Genomic DNA, 14,665 nt, shown 5'->3' with positions numbered 1-14,665 from the left:
ATTCTCCGCTCTGCCCTGCATAGGTGCTGCGAACCAATTTGTTAGTGGGATAGGCAATGGTTAGCAGTAGCATAAGCTGCCAAGCCCAAATTTCCATGCGCTTCTTAGCTGATGGATCGCCACTCAGCTGCTGGCTTGATTGATGACCCTCATGATTCCCAACCAACTCTCGAGTTCGCATTCAGCAATGGAACCTGTTCATGGAATGTTTCTAAGAGCTCCCGACCACCATCTACGCTGCCGACATGGCTGATGCAAGGTGTTGTTGGACCTTTGTACACAATGTCTTCTTGCAACACCATACGAACCAGGATAACCTCGGCTAGGAACCAGGAAGAATCCTAGCGCCTTGGCACGTTCCATTCCTTGGGAGGCAACTTGTTTTGGCACTACGGCCAGATTGCCGACACCTAAACAGGTAGATAGGATCCAGTGATGGTGTATGTTGCTCTACCGAAACTAAAAGGACTGATTCTAAGCGAAACTATGACCTTTGCGCAATTGGACGCAAGTAATAGCGCTCTTACTCCCCATTTGGTCTGTACCACATCTCCGTTCTTTCTAAAACTTACATCCACTCATTCTTCCAATCTTCTTCAGACGAACACTTTTCTGCTACTGCATTGTTTGCTCCATCAGGACAGGATCATCAGAGGTTGAGTTTGACAAGGTTAGGTGGTTTTGTCACCCTTGCCCTAGAAACTTGGACACCAGATGACTGGATAGCATCGCTCCCTATGGGCATCGAATTCGTCTGCTTTGTTTCTCGCTTTGCTTTGCTTGCGAAAACTACCGAGTTCCGGATTAGGTACAGACACTACAATGGCTGTGTGATATCAATGGTTCTTGCTTAAGCCCATCATAGGAGCTATTTTGGGGATCCTCCTCATGACTGCTGGTACCTTCATGACCATCTATATGCTATATATTTATTGTATGATACTGATCTTAGTTTTCAACCTTTTCCATGATAGGCCGAAGATATGCAGCTGTCAGTCGTTTTGCGGTGAACCAATCCCATAGGGCTGAGACACTTGGGTGCCAAGGTGTGCCAAGACTGCGGCATTTGAAGTTGGGGACTTGGTGGCACCCACACCCACATGGCGCCATGTAGCCATTCTGCGGGTACCGTACCCGAGAACAACTCCAAAACACACCTCACTGTCGCCACTGGGTAGAAAGGTAGAATAATACAAAGGAACTGCGATTGGTAAAGTTTACTGGTCTTTCCTTTGTGCTAATTATCTTTTCATATACAAACATAACTCGAAAGTGAAATTGGATCGGTGGCTGTTCACACTTCCTAGGCGCAGTCACAGCCTGGAAAGCCCACTGCTGGATTTACGATAACCAAACTTACAATCACTCTTGATTTCCTCCTAGTTGCACTGGATAAGATATTATGAGGTCTGAATCTGTTTCTTACTCGTTGCTGCCAGTGATGTTTCCGAGTCTTGCATTGCTTAATAAACAATGGCCGACTGCAGGGATGCAAACATTGATGATGCCGCTAATGGAACTGGTCAAAGGCAAATTGGAAGCTTCAGAAAACAGCCAATTAGAATTCGGGAAAGTAGGGGAAGGTGGGGGCAGTTGTTTGTTTAAGCAGTAGGCGTAGGATAAATGTCAGAACATCAGATCAAAAACCTCATCGCTGTGGCAGCCAGGCACAAAGGCGCACACCTGCGAAATGCAAACATGCATTGACCAACCCAACTCCCAAAATGACTTCTGCTCTCCCTTCGCTCTCTTTTTCAATTTCTTTTCCATATCTTTTCGTTTGCTTTGATCCTGCATGACAGTTTTCCCCTACAAGAGACGGAGTCTCTGGCGTTATTTTTTATAAAAGAGCATTCGGCGCATATGCTTCGCCTCGCTCACCTCTTCTCGCGCTGTCCCTGCTTTCATTCTCTCCGCTCTTCTGCTCTCCTTTCCCGCCCTATTTTCCCACCCCATTTTCTCTTCATTGCCGACCAATCTCCCACACCCTGACCGACGCTCGAGATGACAATAATGTCACCATGTTCGGTATCTTCTCTCTGCTTAGCCTGACTTCGGCCCTGGTCGACCTCTAATTTCTCATGGAGCAGAAGGCCATCCAAAATTTGCCATTTTTTCAGTTTCTCAACATTTTTTCCTTTCTTTCCCTGTCCCTGCCACAGCCTCTGTGTATCTTCAGCGTGGTAATTTTTCCCGTTTTTGCTCATTGTGCTTATCCCAGCATCACGCATCTTTCTCAAGCCGGCTCCATGTCATTTGTGATGGAATCTCCAAGTCTGGCCGTATTTAGCATTATTTCGATGTGCTTCCGATGGCTCTGATCAGATTTTTTTTATCTGTGCTCTTATAGCTTATGTCACTGACCCACTGCGTTTACCTTGATGAACAAGTCTGGACTCTGCGCCACTCTGTTGCGGAGAACAAGCATCGCATTTGCCAAGCACAAGAAATGCTCATCAAGTAGAAGCAGGTGCTGCTGGAGCTCAAGGGCGGGATCGCGGTGCATACACGTGAGCAGACTTGACAGCAGTCAGACTTGGAGGAGCTGAAGCGGTTTCACCATCTCAGCCCTTCGCTCAGCGCTCTTCTGCATAAAGTCATCCACACTGTCCTCCTAATGTTGACAACCCTTTGCTAACATCTTGCATACAGTGCTCTCACGCCATGCCCACTGTCCAGGAAGTCGGCCGGCTTGATGGAGTCCCATCCTAGTGGAACTGGAAACCTGAAGCTCTTCGAAATGAGCTGGTCCAGAAAGAGGCTCCAGAGCTCTCACTGCATTCAGCGAGAGTTTCCAGCACCTTTCTCGTCATCCGTGGGGAGGACCAAATGGATCCCGCTCCTCTTCAGAAGCACATCCTTGGGTGCTATGAGGCTCGGGAGAAGGTTTTGGGTGTGTTCTCCGCACCGGAACTTTCAACAACCCCTCTGGTGCCCATCGAGCTGGAGCAGGCTGAGGTCTGCCACTCTGGGGTGTTGTCCTTGGTTTCCACGCCAATCTCAGAGCCTGCTGAGTTGGCCACCGAGCCTGAGGTGATCGATATCAGCATTGTGGACGCTCCAAGCTTGCTCGACAAGGAGCTTCCTGTTGTCCTCTCCCCCGTGATTGGGGTTAAGTATGATGAGCCTACAGCCGCGGCTCCATTTGTGGACGAGCTTGGCACTGTCATGGTCGACGCTGTTGGTTCCCTTTCGTTTTCTTTGCGTTGATCATTGGCTAACACATACGCAGCCACATCTCGGGTCTGGATCTCCAGTGCCTGCGGCCCAGCCCAGCCTGGGTAAGATAATCGCTACCCTTTCGCTCCTCATGTCAACTTCCCACAGTGTCTGCCGCTGCCGGAGACATTGTGCCCATGGACGGAGGGGTCGAGCAAGGAGTTGAGCCCGTCGAAGTAAGGTGTAAGTTTTCCCCTTTTCTTCTCCCAGCAAAGATTCGCATGCTGATATCATATCCACAGCAGCCATTTATGAAGGTCATCTCTGGTAGCTTCGAGCTGCCTGTCGCTACCGAGCCGAGCGCTCCGACTGAGTTTCAAACCGTCCCGCCCGCGGTTTCTGCCGTGGCCAAAGAGACTCTCAGCTCCCCCATCCCTGAGCAGCTGCTACTGTCGTTCCCTCTTACACCCCAGCAGAGAGGGGCAGCTTCTGCAGGAGCAACTTGACAGCAACAGCAGTAAGAAGCGCCAATCGAACAGCCAGAGCTGAGTCTAGGTCCTGTGTCCACTGAGACTGCGACCCAAGATGCCCCGGCATCGATGGCTCCCGAGGAGTCTGCCGAGCCCGCATAGGATGAGCTCCAGATCAGCTTCGAGTTCGAGGCTCCGAACACGGCGACTCGTCCAGCCGAAGCCCCAGCTGGCCAAGCTGGAAGCTCGGGAGTTGGCAGTTGAGGACTTTGCCTGTCCTTCGCCGCCTGAGCCCACATCGGCATCGTCATTGTCCGCGCCGGTCCCCCGGAAGCAGGAGTGCAAGACTTCAACGGTCAAAGATCCCTCGCCTGCCCCGGCTGGCACTTCTCGCCTATCGACTGAGGAGAAGGGCAAGGGCCGCTCTCTGCCGCTAGCAGAGGAGCCGCCGTTGCCTGGAACCTGACCGACACCAAACGACGAGGAGATACCTGATTTCTTAGTCTTCGACTCCGAGAGAATCGAGAAGTGGTGCCAGGCTTGGATCGACAACCGCGTCGCCTTTATGCGGGGCTCTTCGCTCTGCGGCAACATGTTCCAGGGTTGGGTCACCAACCAGTCCAGAATGTCCAAGATTTATCTCCGCTAAGATTTACTGGGGGAGCATGATGAGCTGTTTTATGGCGATTACGCCGCCTTTGTGGAGCGGTTCTTTGTCCAACAATTCAACCGTTAAATGGATGGCCCGACTAAGCTGGGCGAGGAATGAGTGCTCCGGCACCTCTCTGAGCTTGCTTCCAGGGAAGAGAATTTCATGGGCCCCATCTTGCTAAATTGAATGTTGGACTGTCATGAACTTGGAGCTAGTGCTTGGAAGATCTTGATTTCGGGTGAAGAAGGTGTACACAGATGGATGGATGGATCTGGGGGATTACTTGGTGCTGATGGTGTGTGGATTGAATTGTCATGTATTATTGATACTGTACTGTTATAGGTTTGGCGTTCGGGCGTTGGGTTCTGGTTTGTCTTCCTGTTTTTCTTTTTCTTTTTTTTAGGTCCGTTGTTTGTGGTGAGTAGCATGGTGTTTGGGGGCGGTGGGCGGATTCTTCTCTTCTTTATACATCTTTTTCTTGCTCCGTTTAATTTTAACTCATGTGATTTGATATCTTGATATTGCTGCTCAAGGCATTACCTGTGTTAGACTGTGTCCAAGCGAGGACAACGGTGATACTTTCTGGTGGTGAGTGAAGTTGAAGCTTCTATGGAAATCTATGGAAACCCCACGAACCCTTTGCTCGCCTACTCTTCACTTATCCTAAGAAACATTCTTCAGCGTTATCAGGGTTCGGATTCTATTCAATCTGGGTCTACAGAATTTTTTTTCTTTATGCATCGCAGTCACTCCTTCTGCCCCCCTTGTCCATGTTCTTCACCTCAGCCCCTCCTTAGCGTAGCTAAGTTACCCGAGAAAAAAAAACCAACAGCTAAAGGACCTACCGATTCTCAAGTCAGAAGCGGTTAAGGAGGTTTCTTTTCATAAGCTCCCGATGGCGATCATATTATGAGGAGGATGATCGTCCTGACAGAGACGTTGGTGAAGGAGACGCAATATGCTCGATTCTCGTGGGCATGTGTGGAAGTCATGTTGGCCGTTGGCATTCTGAGCCCTTGGCACCCGCAAACTTGGCGTCTTGGCCTTTGGATCGCTCACACCACGCCACTTGCATGCGGCGGCCTGGCAGCATCCACAGCGCCAAGAGCCAACGGACCGCGTCCCAGCCGGCAGGCTGGCAGCACGGCCATTTGATCCACTGACAGTATGCGGTGGGCCCGAGCAGTTTTCGTCAGGACCGGGAACGACAGAGAAGCCGTGTGGAGCAAACCCAAGAGTTCCCCACAAATCGAAGGGCCTGAGCAAGTGAGAGCCCGAGGTGAGCAGCGTGCGGAAAGCGAGCAAGGGAGGTTGGTCGGCGACCAGGCAGGCAGGACCAACTGACGGACGACTTGGACCTGCATCCCATCACAACAACGACAGGCCTCTTTGAGATCGCCAGAGCTGAAATGCCTGCAAACTGGAGAACAGGCACATCATCTCATCCGTATCCATCACCAGAAAGGCAAAGACAGAGAGACGCACACGACGTGGACGCAAAATTGGGCTCGACGGGGGCGAATGGGAGTGTGTGTGGCTGCAGGACCTGCGATGACCCAGCCGGGCTATTGCAGACGGGATTTCAGATATCATACACTGCTTGATTGGCCATCGACCCTTATTCACGCCCGCTTATACTCATAGCTCATAGCTGCTTGTTGCTTTCCTGATCCCAATCCCCATCTACCTGACTGGACCCAATCCTCATCGGCCGACCAGACTTCTTGACCAAACAATACCGGGAATACACACCCGAAAGATAAAGACTCAACTTTAAGTCAAACTCAAACTCAGCCAGTCACCAGCTACACCCTCCCCTGTACCATGACTACTTCGCCGCGTCCGCAGAAGCGGACCACCAATACGTGCGTGACATGCCGCGCGCGCAAGGTACGATGCGATGGCCGCCGCGAGATCTGCTCAAACTGCGAACGGCTTGGCTTTTCCTGCTCGTACGACGAAAATGTCGGGGTCGAGATGGTCTCAGGCGAGGGCAATGGCATGTCCATCTCGGTGCCACGCCGCCGCGTGCGCCAGGCCTGCCAGAACTGCCATGCCAGGAAGGCCAGGTGCAGCGGTTCGATGCCGAGCTGCGACCGGTGCCGTGCCCAGGGGCTGGAGTGCGTCTATCGGCCCGGGAAGCGGTCTTTGCCGTTGCCGCCGCCCGTGGCCATTCCGAGCTCCACTTCTGCCGCCGGCGTCGCCGCGGCTGCTGCCCCTGGGACGGCCAACTCGCCTGCCATGTCGTCGCATGACGACGGCCAGCCAGGTCAGGCGGTGCCGAACGATTACGGAGCGTCTGCCAGCAGCACTACCAGCCCCGGATCGGCCGCTGTCGACAATACTGATCCCGACGAGGCCCTGGCTCTCAAGGCCTTCGACAACTTCTTCCGACATGTCCATCACATCGCCATGTTCTCCTTTCTTCATCGGCCGTCCCTCATGGAGCGCTACCACGCCGGCTCGTTGGACCGCGCTCTACTGCTCGCCATTATTGGCATCACATCCCTCCTAACTGACCTGGGCCCCGGTATGGACGCCTACGGCAGCCGCTGCATCGAAGATGCCGTGACCATGTGCCTGGCCGACCTAGAAAGACCTTCCATCCCCCGTCTGCAGGCTCTAGTGTTGGCCATAAAACATCGCATCCTTTCCAAGCGCTTCTCGAGCGCATTTATGCTTCACGCCATCGCCAGTCGCTTCGCCATAGCTCTCCGACTAAACCACGAAAATCCGGATCTTTGCTTCCTTGCCCGCGAGGCCCGCCGCCGATTGATGTGGACCATCTACATGATCGACTCATCCATCGCTGCTGGCCAGCCCGAGTTCGCGCTCTGGGCTGATGCCGAGCGTCAGATCCATCTACAGCTCCCCTGCAACGAGCGCAACTTTGACTTTGACTTGCCTGAGCCGACCGAGCCGCTCCGATTCCCGGGCCCCGGCCCAGGAGGTGTCGTCCCACCTTTGCCAGATGTGCTGGGTCTCATGGCCTTACACATCCGCCTCCATTGGATGCGGAACCGAATCCTGGAGTGCACTTCTCGAGCAGTGGCCTCACCATCTCAGGATGCACTTGCACTCCTCCCAGGCCAGTGTTCCGAACTTGCCACTGAGCTCGAGGCTTTTGAGGCGAGGCTGCCAGCCTCGTTTCGCGGCTGCGAGGCAAACTTTCGGCTGCGTAGCTACTCTCCACGGCTCGGTATCTTTGTCATGACACACGTATGGTGGCGACAATGTCATCTCGATCTCTACCGCATCTTCCTGCCAGGCCTCAAGGAGGCACTACCTCCGGCTGCGCTGCAGCAGCTCGACCTGCACTACGTCATGAACAGGCGGCGAACCTGCTACGAGCACGCCAAGGCTATGGCCGACATGTTCTCGCAATTGCTGACCCTCGGCAACAAGACTCCCGTTGCTGACCTTGATCTTCCCGCCTGTGCTTTCCAATGTACCAAAATCCTGTATCATGGAGTGCAGATGGCCGAAGGGGCTGAGCTTGGTCTCACGCAAGAACGTGTGCAAGAGCTTGCCAATGTCTGCCTCCGTGCTGCGCGACAGTCGACTCCTGGACCAGCTTCGGCTGCTATCGTAAGTGTCTTCTTGGACCGGCCAAATCAAGCTAAGTCACTAACGGTTCCTTAGCAATCTGACATCGAGAGACTTATCTCCAACGGACTGCAACTACCCGAGACCCCAGCTTCCCTACAGTTGAGCCGCGCTCGCGGGCCAAGCATCACCCCTGGGTCAGAAATGCCGTACCTTGTGGAACAAATACCTGACACCGACCAAATGCAAGGCATCTCTCATACACCACCAGCAGTCCAGATGCCCACTCTTCCTCCGACCACGCTGTCCCCCATGACAGCACTAAACATGCCAGTCGCCGACCCACAAGTAGCTGCTGCTGTCCCCCCAGCGCCGCCTTCGCAGACCAGCGCGATGACAGGCGCGAGCAACGCGTTTGAAGAAACGGCGGACGGGTTCATATTTGGTCCCGAAATGTTTGGGGTCGACTCGTGGCCGGCGCTGTCGCATGGCTGGACGAACATGACACAGTTCCCAGGCACCACCATTTGATTTGTTAACAATCCCCTGGAAAAGAAAAGAGAGAATGTGTGAGAAATGGGGAGGATAAAAGAAGTTGCGTGTCTTGTGGGGGCGTTGGGCATTCTTGAACGCATCTCAGTGGCAGCATCCCCCGCGACCGCGATGTCGCAATTCCACGTGCCTGTGGGGTGCATTTTTTTGGGCTTTTTTTTGGCGTATGGTTGGTGCTCGGGACTTGCGGGGCTGCAGCTGCGGTGAAAGGAAGCAAAATCGGGGCGACTGAACAAAGCTGGATGCAGCAGCGCATCCTTTTTATGAAGTGTGTTTCCTAACTACGATGAGGCGTCATGATATGGAACGAATCTTTGGATCCTACTGTACATATATAGCATACGCAGCTCTTATGTTTTGAGTATTTAACAATACATTAATCATCATGTGGTATCATGGTATCTGCAACTATGAACAAATAGCTCATAACATCATCGAAGCCATTAAGTACATAACAGTAGACTTGCCAAAGTCGGACATGTCTTCAGGTCATTCTTTTCTTGGCACCCAAATAATATATCGCTTTATCCTCCTGCTTCACTGCTCACCGCAGCAACGGAGTGTGTTCAGATAAACAATCATCTTCGCTGTTCCTCCGGCCCCCAACCACAACGACGGTCACGCCCCCGTCTGGATCTACAGTACTCTCCCGGTAGATCCAGCCAATGCAAATGCCCGCGCCAGGGCCTAGAAGCACTGAGACGAGAGCCATCACAGCAGCAACTCTCCATCCAGCTTCCACAAAAACCCAATATAGCACTGTCAGGCCGATGAAAAACGTGTTGATTATGATAAACTTGACCGTCGAGCGCGTCATTTCCTTGCGATCGTCGGGCTGTGTCAAGCTCCACAGGAATAGAACATATGAAATGATCGAGCAAATGGTCGGGATGATGTAGACTGCTACAAGCGCCAGTCGGTTCGACTCGAGATGGCAACTGGAATGCCAGACCTCGCGCAGCGAGAGCACAATTTTGCGGACAGCCTGCCTGATGAGAGAAACCCAGACGGGGAAGAACAGCCACACAAGGGCGACGATGGGGGTGTCGAGGACGAGGAGCAGAATAGAAGGAACGACGAAGCCGAGTGCAACGGCTATGGGAATGGCAACTGTCTCAGCAACCTTGGCCAGATGTCGCATGGCCTCACCAAATGTCGGATCGGCCGGTCCCAAGAGCTGCGCCGGCCCTCCACGACGGCGGGCAAGGATAATCTCACGGCTGCGATGGAAGAAGGCTGGAATGATGACCAGCTGCCAAATCATAGCACCGCCGATTAAGTCGAATACGAGCCATGGCCCCGTGGGGTACGCAATCAGTACCGCCGGTGCATTGCAGATTCTCGCCGCCTCGACCGTGCTCACTGTCAAAAGGCCAGCCAGGAACGAGAGGACGAGCGCCATGATACTGATGGCGCGCAGGGAGACGGATGCCGCGGCCTTCTGAAAGAAGCTGACTAGGAAGCAGGCAGGGCTGCCGATCACCGGGATATGAGAGAGCCATGGGACACGCGACCTGGCATGGCACTGGCTGTAAAGCATGTAGATGTCCGTGTCGCAGTGGACGAAGAGGGTGTAGCCGGTCAGCAGGGCGAGGAGGATGGGGACGACGACGAGGTAGCGGAGGGGGAATGTGTGCACCGCATGGCGCGGACGACGAGGTGGTGTGTCCATGATGGGCATGCGTCAAAGGCTGCTTCGTAACAATGCTTTGGGAGACAATTTTCTGGTGTGTAGGTGGGTTTATCCCTTCTCTCCCGCTGCCTTTTTCGTGAGAACGGCCCCATGTAAAGGGAATGTGACGGAGACAGTGACCGTTGGAGCATGCATCTCGTGATGGTCTTATTGGTCTTGGCAAGCAATTGGGACCCACCGCACGAGGGGTAGGGTATCGCTGTGGTCCCTACAGATTGCATCCCGCAATACTCTGCCCCACATCGCTGAGCTTGACACCAGGACCGAGCAGAATCCAATGGCCAGCTGCTTGTCATTGTCATCTTGAACAAGCGACAACCCATGTGCTGACGATTTCAAGTTAAGAGTTTCAAATTTTGAGGTTTCATTTTTTGCAACAGGCTGCGAATTGTCTCCCTATGGTGCCACATACAGTTATTCCTGCACCCTGTCTTTCAATAATCAAGAATCATTGACCCTGCTGAGCAAAGGGCTGTGTTGATCCTGAGATACAACTTATCGTTGTTCACAATGCCAACGAGCGTCGCTATCTTATCCAAAAACAGTGACCGCGAGCTGTCTCAAGTGTTCTCCTTTGATTATATGTACTTCTGTGATTGGTATTGAGGTAACCAGCTGACTGCGAGAGATCTACAGCCAACAGTCTATAAGCCGAAAAACTCTTCCCCGTTCATAATGGCATCTTGACTGCAAGCACGAGCTACGATGAGTTTGCCAAGCCCAGCAGTAACTCTGTTCATGAAGGCTTGCCGCGTGCCTGTTAGGTCACCGACCAAGGTCATGCGGTGCGTCACTTGCACCACCAAACTTAGGTCAGGCATCCAGGACAGCTGCAACGACAGCTGTGATGGCTGTGATGGCTGCGGTAGCTGTGCCGTACAAGCCGCTCAGCCTTACGGCGCGAACCCCATGCAAAAAAGCCTAAACAATGCAGTATATAACGCGCAGTTAATCCATATTCCAATACCCTTTCCTCACCGATGCTTTATTATGGATACGTTTCGAAGAGGTCTCTTCTGTTAAGATTGCTTCGATTTGTGTTTGCTGTTGTTACTGTCTCCACTTATTCCCTCGGTCTTGATTAGGAGCCACGAATATGCCATCTTTGATACCTTCCAGAACGCGATACAGGGCCACCAACTTGGGGTCCTCCATCTTCCCAAGGCAGACCCAGTGCCATCGCAGGGTCAACAGTGTTGAATCCACACCAGCCAGAACGTCCAGCATTGTCTCCAAAGTTCAGGATGCATTGATGCGACGCCAACGCAAAATCACCAACTGGCTTTCCTACCTCGACCCCAAGAACCCGCTTCCTGTTTCCGTCTCGTCCGATGATGTAGTCTGGCTCATGGACAATGTAGCTTTCCAAGGACCCGGAGGAGTATGGCAGGCCGAATTTGTTGCTGCCGTCTTCGACCATAAGCCATCGCCAAAAGCTGTAGATATCGTAGGCGATATTGCCAGTAAGCTGGGGTTTTCCAAAGGTGACAAAGAGGAAAAAACAATCGAATGGCGCGTGGCCCCATTTATGATGGAAGTCCTGCCAGGGAGATGTGTCAGAGTCAACTTTGAGAACCTCGTTCAGCTGGATCTGGGTCCTGGTGGTAGAAATGGCATCAGCAGCGATATAAAGCAGCTCCCGCACAACTTCAGTCATCTAGTTGCTCGATCCGTCGCTGACGTCCCACGAGGCGTCACTGGCATGCTAGAGATGAAGACTTTGTTTGCGGAGCCAGAAGGGTGGGCTATCATCTCAGGTATGAGTGTGCTCTATCCAATCTGCACACTTTCCCATGCTGACAGGATCTTTCTAGACATCGATGATACAATCAAGATTACACAAACAGATGATCCAGCTGGCATTTTAAGAACGACGTTTGTGGTGCGTTTCAGTGTTCTTGGTGACCGAAATTGCTCGTAGGCTAACGCTCAACAAGTCTGAACCAACGCCAGTTGATGGCATGCCGGAGTTGTACACTTATCTTCGCAATTTGTTGCCTCCCTCCGCACCGTTCTTTTACCTTTCAGCATCTCCGTACAACCTGTATCCCTTGCTCCGTGATTTCAGGGACAAGTATTTTCCATACGGGCAGTTGATTCTTCGTGACACGAGCTGGATAACAGTCTCTGGGTTGCTCGAGACACTGACAGTTGGAACAGAGACGTTCAAAGTCAACAGGATCAAAAAGATTAGGCAGTGGTTCCCTCGAAGGAAGATAATATGCATTGGCGACTCAACACAGAGTGACCCTGAGGCTTACGGCGTCATTTCCAGGTTGTTCCCAGGCTGGATTCGACTTATCCTCATCCGCAGAGTAACAGGCATTGCTGCTGCTGGACTGGAGGAAAAGAACGCACCAGAAAGATTTGAACGGGCATTTGCAAGCCTTCCTCGGTAAGTTCAATAAACGCATTGCGTTTCGATGTTTAGCTTTACTTGCTCCTTCCCGGTACTGACAAAGAACAGGGAAATGTGGCATGTCTTTGAAGATCCAGCCGAGTGTTGGTCATTAATTCACAACACCATCAAAGCGGAATGAACCTATACGCATTTCCACACCCCAACATGTCCATTGTTAGATCCGCTGAATTCCTGGTCCTTGATCAATTGTAAGATTTTGCCGTTACGCAGATCCGATGCGGAGTCACCTGACGTCATCTGCATACCTGGCTGAGGGTTTCACAGCCACTTACTTTCTCCGTTTGCTGTGTTCCAGCCTCTCCTTTGCGAGTCCTCTGAAACCCGACTTCTTCACATACGAACTGGATCAGCAAGAAGTCAAGTCTACCGCTTCTACCATATCTGACTATGTCGTCCGAAGTTCCGGCTCAGCGGCAGAAGTCTGACAAGGACCTATCCTACCATTTGATCTACTGGCCCGGATTTCCTGGACGAGGCGAACATGTGCGCTTAGTTCTCGAAAAAGCTGGTGCCGACTACACCGACACAGCTGCCACAGAGGGCGGTATTGACGAAGTCCTTGCCTATGTTCAAGGAGAGACTCCGGATGACGGCGTCAACCCTCCTATTCTAGCCCCTCCAATCCTCAGGCAAGGAGAGCTTGTCATCAGCCAAACGCCCAACATCGTTCTTTACCTCGGCAACCGCCTTGGCCTCTTGCCTAACCCTGAGGAGGACCCAGACGGTCTTTACAGAGTGAACGAGTTGGTGCTGACTGCACTGGATGGACTGAGTAACGAGGTGCATGACTGCCACCACCCGATTGCTGTGAGCCTCTACTACGAGGATCAGAAGCTTGAAAGTAAAAGGCGCGCCGAAGATTATGTAAAAAGCCGTATGCCCAAGTTTTTCACATACTTTGAGCGGGTTCTCAGTTCTAAAGCAAGCGGCGACGGGCCATGGCTCTACGGGGGCAAGTTGACAGTCGCAGATCTGATCCTTTTCCAAGTGCGCTGCGTTTCTCCTCCAATTTTCGTCATGAATGGCTCAGTTGACAATATCTTTAGTGTGTAGATGGTGTCAAATACATGTTCCCGAAGGCAACGGGCAAGCTCAAACGCGAAGGCAAACACTCAAAAGTGTTTGCGCTTCACAAGGCTGTGGCTGAATGCACCGGCATCAAGGAATACTTACAGAGTCCTCGAAGGCAGAAGTATACCAATGGCCTCTATCGGTACTATGAAGAGCTTGACATTGAGTAACACTGGACTAGACTGCTTTTCGTTAATGCCACCTTGTAAATCCACATTTACTGCACCGCTTGTGGGCATGATACTCCCTTGCAGTTCCATGTGTCTTGTTTGGCCCCCCTCCTCCTCCTTTGTGCCTCTACATACGGACTGTCCATAACATATTTCACCATTTGGCCTAATCTCAACGAATCCTAATTGTTCTTAGATCTTGCACGCTAATCCATCTAGACGTTGGCATTTTCAGCCCATAAAATCTTGAAAGGGAGGCAAAAATGTCTAAAACATACAACACCGGGTATTCCCCAGACGTCACCGATCTAGGTACTAACCCAGCCCTCACTGGCTTAACGAGAGTAGAGCGAATGGGATGCCGTGTTTTCCAGTGGGTGTGGTTGTATGTGCCTATTTCCTGCAACGGAAGTGACTTGAAAGGTAGTCACCAGGGACCATGGTCAGTGACAGAGCCATTCAGTGATTCTTAAATTCCGATACTCTCAGATAATCATCCAGTGTATTAGCAGTTTGACTCTCGGTGATAGATAGCACCAGCTTTTTGGCAACTGACAGTAAAAGATGAGTGTGCAAAATATTCCATCTTATTACTCCACAACAGGTCTTGGCGACTGCTGATGCTTTTGAAGATCAATGACATCATAGGCACTTGTGCACACCCACTCTCATCTTGACGCATCATGCATGAATGTCCCCGCCACCTTAAATTATTCCGTGTTCTCCACGACTCATATACGTCCAATTGCCTATCAAAAACACCACAGAGATCCGAAATCAAGAAAAGATGGAGCTAGAGCTCGAAATCCACCCACAACATTCGTTGGAACTTTGCCAAAAGTTCCTTCCCCCGGGGCTTTAAGCTACCTGATTTATCCTTGCGTCGAGGGCAACAGCAGGGCCCGGAAATCTATGCCTGGACTATACAGG

At 52.0% G+C, this 14,665-nt stretch overlaps 5 protein-coding genes across 5 annotated transcripts; 4 read left to right on the top strand and 1 right to left on the bottom strand.

Moving 5' to 3' along the window:
- Positions 1–2,829: 2,829 nt before the first annotated feature.
- Positions 2,830–3,665, top strand: CTHT_0050710 (uncharacterized protein; the record flags this gene model as incomplete). The annotated part of the gene is made up of 4 exons (XM_006695351.1): positions 2,830–3,171; positions 3,233–3,281; positions 3,346–3,395; positions 3,462–3,665. The coding sequence occupies 4 exons, from the start codon at positions 2,830–2,832 to the stop codon at positions 3,663–3,665; spliced, it is 645 nt and encodes a 214-aa protein (XP_006695414.1).
- A 79-nt stretch (positions 3,666–3,744) lies between these two features.
- Positions 3,745–4,095, top strand: CTHT_0050700 (uncharacterized protein; the record flags this gene model as incomplete). Its single annotated transcript, XM_006695350.1, has 1 exon — positions 3,745–4,095. One exon carries the CDS (start codon positions 3,745–3,747, stop codon positions 4,093–4,095), a length of 351 nt encoding a protein of 116 aa, XP_006695413.1.
- A 2,010-nt stretch (positions 4,096–6,105) lies between these two features.
- On the top strand, positions 6,106–8,358 carry CTHT_0050690 (uncharacterized protein; the record flags this gene model as incomplete). Its single annotated transcript, XM_006695349.1, has 2 exons — positions 6,106–7,869; positions 7,924–8,358. The coding sequence occupies 2 exons, from the start codon at positions 6,106–6,108 to the stop codon at positions 8,356–8,358; spliced, it is 2,199 nt and encodes a 732-aa protein (XP_006695412.1).
- A 565-nt stretch (positions 8,359–8,923) lies between these two features.
- Positions 8,924–10,051, bottom strand: CTHT_0050680 (uncharacterized protein; the record flags this gene model as incomplete). The annotated part of the gene is made up of 1 exon (XM_006695348.1): positions 8,924–10,051. The coding sequence occupies one exon, from the start codon at positions 10,049–10,051 to the stop codon at positions 8,924–8,926; it is 1,128 nt and encodes a 375-aa protein (XP_006695411.1).
- A 1,273-nt stretch (positions 10,052–11,324) lies between these two features.
- On the top strand, positions 11,325–13,735 carry CTHT_0050670 (uncharacterized protein; the record flags this gene model as incomplete). The annotated part of the gene is made up of 5 exons (XM_006695347.1): positions 11,325–11,829; positions 11,887–11,954; positions 12,316–12,467; positions 12,845–13,481; positions 13,541–13,735. 5 exons carry the CDS (start codon positions 11,325–11,327, stop codon positions 13,733–13,735), a joined length of 1,557 nt encoding a protein of 518 aa, XP_006695410.1.
- Positions 13,736–14,665: the final 930 nt, after the last annotated feature.

The sequence above is a fragment of the Thermochaetoides thermophila genome (assembly GCF_000221225.1).
Source record: "Thermochaetoides thermophila DSM 1495 unplaced genomic scaffold scf7180000011820, whole genome shotgun sequence".
NCBI lineage: Eukaryota > Fungi > Ascomycota > Sordariomycetes > Sordariales > Chaetomiaceae > Thermochaetoides > Thermochaetoides thermophila.
This window is presented reverse-complemented; position numbering and strand designations above follow the sequence as displayed.